The 6,410-nt window shown below is 37.1% G+C and overlaps 1 protein-coding gene across 1 annotated transcript in view; it reads left to right on the top strand.

Moving 5' to 3' along the window:
• The window catches only part of TEX11 (testis expressed 11), a gene marked incomplete at both ends in the record, with an annotated part of 56,122 nt that overhangs the window by 8,540 nt on the left and 41,172 nt on the right, over positions 1-6,410 (top strand). The window contains one exon of the mRNA XM_005885957.1: positions 3,615-3,687. Within this exon, the coding sequence (XP_005886019.1) occupies positions 3,615-3,687 (73 nt within the window). The remainder of the gene's footprint in view (positions 1-3,614; positions 3,688-6,410) is intronic.

Here is a 6,410-nt window from a genome sequence, read left to right as displayed (position 1 = left end):
CTTTGTATTTTCCACACTGCGCCTCCTCTGAGCCTCGGTATGCTGTTCTCTTTCCTTCTAGTTGAAGAATCTCTCCTCAGCCAGCCTTCCTGTGGTTCTGGATGATGTCCTTTCCGTCTTTTAGTTGTATTTTTGAAGTGGTTGTTCGAGGCAGCAAACTCCGGTGTTTACCTATGCCGCCATCTTGGTTCTCCCCTGGGTTCAGTTTTTATCCTATTATGCTTCCAGTTTCCATTTCATTAAGTCTCACTCTAATCTTTATTATTTTCTTCCTTCTGGTTGCTTAAGGTTAATTTGCTCTTCTCTTTCCAGTTTCTTAAGGTGGAAGTTTGGTTATTGATTTGAAATATTTCTTTCTTTTGGATTATCACCTTTTACAGCTATGAATTTCCCTCTAAGCACTGTGTCTCAGTCTGTCTGAAATAGTATAAGTAAATACCACAGACTACATAGCTTATGAACAATAGGAATTTCTTTTTCACAGTTCTGGAGTTTGGAAGTCCCAGATCAAGGTGCCAGTCTAGTCACATTATCTGGTAAGGGCCATCTTCCTGGTTCATTGCTGGCACTTTCTTACTGTATCCTCACATGGTGGACAGGACTAGAGATCTCTTATAAAAGCACTAGTCCCATTCATGAGGGCTCTACTCTCATGACTTTACCACCTCCGTATGGCCCCACCTACTAATACCTTCACCTTTGGGGGTTAGGGAATTTGTGAGGGACACATTCAGACCATAGCATACTGTTTAAGCAGCACCCCATTAGTTTTGGTATGTTGCATTTTTCTTTTTATTCATTGTGATTTTTTAAAATATGTTTTCATTGCTTTTTAAAAAGAGGGCAATGAAGAGGGAGAGAGAGATAGAAACAACAATGAAAGAGGAACCTCATCCATTGGCTGCCTCCTGCAGACCCTCTACTGGGGATTGAGCCTGAAATCTAGGCATGTGCCCTAACCAGGAATGGAACCAGTGACCTCCTGGTTCCTGGGTCGACACTCAACTGCTGAGCAACACTAGCCAGGCCATTGTGATTTAGTTTTTGACCTATTATTTACTTAAGAATCTGTTGTTTTATATCCACATATTTGTGAATTTCCAAAATTTTATTACCTTATTGATTTCTAATCTTATTCCACTGTGGTTAGAGTACATACTTTGTGAGACTTCAAAATACTTTAAGTTTATTTGAAGTTTGTGTTGTGGCCTAGCATATGGTCTGTAGTGAAGAAAGTGCTATATGTGCTTTAATATGTTTTTATTGATTTCAGAGAGGAAGGGAGAAGGGAGAGAGAGATAGAAACATAAGTGATGAGAGAGAATCATTGATCGGTTGCCTCCTGCTTGCCCCCTACTAGGGATTGAGCCCGCAAGCCAGGCATGTGCTCTTGACAGGAATCAAACCCAGGACCCTTCTGTCCACAGGCCAACGTTCTATCCACTGAGCCAAACCAGCTAGCACCATATGTGCTTTAGAAGGATGTGTCTTCTTCTTGGGTTGGTGGAAATTTATGGATATCTATTAGGTATAAAAACTGTATATAGTGTTATACAATTGCTTTTTTAAAATTAAGAGAAGAAAAATGAAATATATCTTTATATTGTCTCCTATAGTTATGCAGCTACTTTTACCATTGGACTTTATTTTGTTATTTGGATTCAAATTACTATCTGGTGTCACTTGTTTTCAGCCAAAGAACTTCTCTTAGATTTTTTGTAAAAATAATTCTGGTAGCAACATATTCTCTCAGCTTTTGTTTATTGGAGAATTTCTTTATTTTGCTTTCAGTTCTGAAAGATAGTTTTGCTGGATATTAGATTCTTGGTTACTGTTATTTTCTTTCATCATGTTAACTGTGTTATCCTACTGCCTTCTTTATTGAGATTCTATATTTGCTGAGGCAATGTCATCAGACATTCTTCCTTTTGTGTGGTTTCCTTTAGTTGTTTGAACATATTTAAAATAAATGCTTTGAAATATGTGTATGCTCAGTTCAACATGTGAACCTTTTAAAAATAAGTTCCTGTTGCCTGCTTTTTTCCTGCATGTGAGACACGCATTCCTGTTTCTTCACATATCTCATAATTTTTTTGTAGAAAACTGAACATCATATATATATATATATATATCTTTGAACACTGGTTCCCCTTCTGGGACTTGTTGTTAATATTTGCTTGTTAATTTGTTTAGTGACTTGGCTGTTCTAGTTCATTGAAGTCTATTTTCCATAGCTGTATCACTCCTCAGAGGGCACAATCTTTGCCCGTGCAGTCACCCTGACCCCTCTTCCCCAAAGGGATGAAAGTGGTTTTTAGCAAGGTTATTTTTTACCATCTCTTTCCCTGACCTCCCTGTTAAGTTTCTAAATGTCTTTCTATTGTTATCACACCCAGCTATTAGTCATAACTCGTGTGTGTGTGTGTGTGTGTGTGTGTGTGTGTGTGTGTGTGTGTGTGTTTGAAAATGCTCTTAGGCACAAATTGAAGGGGAAGGAATCTTCTTCGCTTTTTCTTTCCTTGGTTCTCTTTATGAGAGCTGGTCTACTGTTTTGCTTGTTGATATCATTGAGCTACCAGCCACCTCTTAATTGTTTAACACCAAGATCTCTATGTTTTTTTTATAATGCCCTTAGACTTGAACTCTCCCATGCTTCTTTCCAATTAAAGTCAGTCCTTTTAGGTAAACCTACAAAGCTCACTCTTCTAATGGCCTGCCTCTCCTCCTGAGCAGAAACTCTGTACCCTTGTTTTGTTGCTGCAGGCAAGAACGGTGGCCCATTTCTATCAGAGTGACAATCAAGCTCTGTGAGTTGAGGGCTGGGCAAGAGTCATAGTCCCAGGCATTCTTGCCTTACCTCTCCCAGCATGGAAACCCTATCCTATGCGCAAGCTAAGGTAAAGGCATTTGAGACCTAGTATTCTCAGTATGCCATGCCTGGTATGGAGTGGGGGCTAGGTAGAGGAAGAGAGCTCCAGGCTTCTCAGTTGTGCTTGTTTTATAATAGAGCTTCTGCAATATAGATCTTGGGAAGGAAGATGAGAGGTAGTGGCAGCATGCTCCTCTGGGAATTCTAGCCTGGAAGCTGAGGGTAGAGGAAGCACCATCTTATTGGCCACACCCACCTAAAGTAGCATTTACATCTCACTGAGCTGGGGCGTTGGTGAGCAGATCATGTCTTAACTGCCATAGGTGCTCACTGTTCTAACTGAAACTTAGTAAATTTCTTGGAATAGATTTGCTCTATGCCCTTAGGCCAACTTCCTGAGACTTTACATGATTGTGTCTTACAATTTTCAGTTATGGTTGTTTTTCTGGGAAGAAGGTTTATGGAGCTCCTCACACCACCATCCCAGCATAAGTGCTTCTCTTCTGACCTAGATTATTAAAGAAATTGATAATGCTCAGATTTTCTATTTAATACTCATTTTCCTAAGACATTAAGGAAAAGTACAAATAGAGGGTAATATTTCTATATAAATTCTAAAATGTTCAGTTTAAACTATCATTTTATTTTTAACTGTTTTTAATGAAAATGATGTCAAGATTATTTTAATTTCCTTAAAGTTTTGTTTGGTTGAGACTAATATTTTTTGTTAATTGTTGCCCAATAGACCAGATTCCTGAATCGTGCACTTGAGCAGATCCATAAATGCAGAGACATCTGGAATCTCCTGAAAGAAACAGGTATAGTGGGAACTGGGAATTTGGTAATGCAGTTATGAAGTATGTTTGAAATCTGAATAACCCAGTCTTTTATCATCAGAAATTTGTGCCACTTGCAGTACTTGATAGTCAAATGATTCTTTAAGAACTAATTTTTCCTCACTGTATGTCTATTTTGACTCTGTGACACACTGTTTGGAATAAGAATATATTTTACCTTGCTTTTTTGTGAAAATATATAGTATTAAATATAGATGACTTCATTACTCTTAGGTCAGTAGAGTAATTGTCTAATTTAATCAACTTTTTATCACAGTATAAATATATCACAGTTTATATTTTTTTAAATTTTAATGCATTTTTCTTTATTTTTTTCCATCACGACTTATCCTCCCTATACTCTTTTCCACCTCTATTCCCCTCCCTGCAATCACCAAAGTTGTTCGTGTCCATGAGTTCTCTTTTTTTTCTTTTTTGCTTATTCCCTTCACCAGCCCAACCCCCTCTCCCCCAGAGCTATCCACCTATGATCTATCTATGAGTCTGTCTCCATTTTGCTTGTTAGTTCAGTTTGTTCATTAAATTCTACATATGAGTGAAATCATATGGTACTTATCTTTCTCTGACTGGCTTATTTCATTTAGCACAGTGTTCTCCAGGTCCATCCATGCTGTCTCAAAGGGTAAAATTTTATTCCTTTTTATGGCCGAGTAGTATTCTATTGTGTAATACTACTCATCTACTGATGGACTCAGGGGCTGCTTCCACATCCTGGCTATTGTAAATAACACTGCAATGAACATAGGGGTGCATATATTCTTTCGAATTAGTGTTTCAGTTTTCTTCTGATAAATTCCTAGAAGCGGAATTGCTAGATCATAAGGCAGTTCCACTTTTAATTTTTTAAATATGTTTTTATTGATTTCAGAGAGAGAGAAGAAGAAGAGAGAGAGAGAGATAGAAACATCAATGATGAGAGAGAATCAGCAATTGGCTGCCTCCTGCATGTTCCCTACTGGGAATTGAGCCCACATCCTGGGCATGTGCCCCAATTGGGAATTGAACTATGACCTCCTGGTTCATGGGTCCATGCTCAACCACTAAGCCACACCAGCCCGGCCATTTTTAATATTTTTAGGTAACTCCATATTGTATTCCACAGTGACTACACCAATCTGCCTTCCCACCAACAGTGCACAAGGGTTCCCTTTTCTCCACTTGTTGTTTGTTGATTTATTGATGATAGCCATTCTGACAGGTGTGAGGTATATCTCATTGTAGTTTTAATTTGAATTTCTCTGATGATTAGTGATGCTGAGTATCTTTTCATGTGTCTATTGGCCATCCATATGTCTTCGTTGGAGAAGTGTCTATTCAGTCTTTTGCCCATTTTTTAATTGGATTATTTTTTGGTATTGTTTTATAAGTTCTGTATAAATTTTGGATATTAACCCCTTATCAGATGTATTGGCAAATATGGTATGTCTAATTTAATCAACTATTAACACTGACTAAATATAGGCTAAATAGTCTTCCAAACTATAATCACGATATCAAATACAGACAGTCCTCAGGTTACGTCGAACTTGATGTACGTTGTTTCGTGGTTACGTCGCCATCTCCCATTTATTTATAAAAAAAAGAAAAGTTCCATCATTTCGATGTATGTACATATGTGCTTTATGTTTTTTATTATTTATTTACCACAGGTAAAGGTCAGGAATTGTTATCTTTCTTTTAAAGATTAGAGCATAAATAAAAAACAGAGAGACTAAAAAGACAATACAAAAAAATCAATGAAACCAAGAGCTGGTTCTTTGAAAGGATAAAGAAAATTGATAAACCATTAGCCAGATTCATCAAGAAACAAAGAGAGAGAGCCCAAATAAATAAAATCAGAAACTAAAGTGGAGAAGTAAACACTGACACCACAGAAATACAAAGGATTATAAGAAAATACAATGAACAACTATATGCCAACATGGATGAAATAGAAAAATTCCTAGAAAAATACAATCTCCCAGAACTGAATCAGGAAGAATCTATAACCCTGAATAGGCCAATAACTGATTAAATAGAAGCAGTAATAAAAAAAAAAAAACTCCCACCAAACAAAAGCTCAGGTCCAGATGGCTTCACCCAGGAGTTTTACCAAACATTCAAAGAAGAACTAAACCTATACTCCTCAAATTATTTCATAAAATCCAAGAGGAAGGAACACTTTCAAACTCTTTTTATGAGGCCAGCATTTTCCTAATTCCAAAATCAGATAAATACACTACAAAGAAAGAGAATTACAGGCCAATATCCCTCATGAATATAGATGCTAAAATCCTCGAAAACATATAAGCAAATCGCATCCAGCAATATATTAAGAAGATCATACACCATGATCAAGTGGGATTTATTCCAGGAATGCAAGGCTGGTACAATATTTGCAAATTAATAAACGTGATACATCCCATAAACAAATTGAGAGACAAAAATCACATAATCATACCAATTGATGCAGAAAAAGCATTTGACAAAATCCATCACCCATTTTTGATAAAAACTCTCAGCAAAGTGTGAATAGAGGGATCATACCTCAACATAATAAAAGCCATATATGACAAACCTACAGCCAACATCATACTCAATGGGCAAAAACTAAATCCATTTCCCCTAAGAACAGGAACAAGACAAGGATGCCCACTTTCACCACTCCTGTTCAACATAGTACTAGAAGTACTAGCCATAGCAAT

Source organism: Myotis brandtii, unplaced genomic scaffold, assembly GCF_000412655.1.
Source record: "Myotis brandtii unplaced genomic scaffold, ASM41265v1 scaffold942, whole genome shotgun sequence".
Classification (NCBI taxonomy): Eukaryota; Metazoa; Chordata; class Mammalia; order Chiroptera; family Vespertilionidae; genus Myotis; species Myotis brandtii.
The sequence above is the reverse complement of the archived record's forward strand: the minus strand, read 5'-3'. Positions and strand labels throughout refer to the sequence as shown.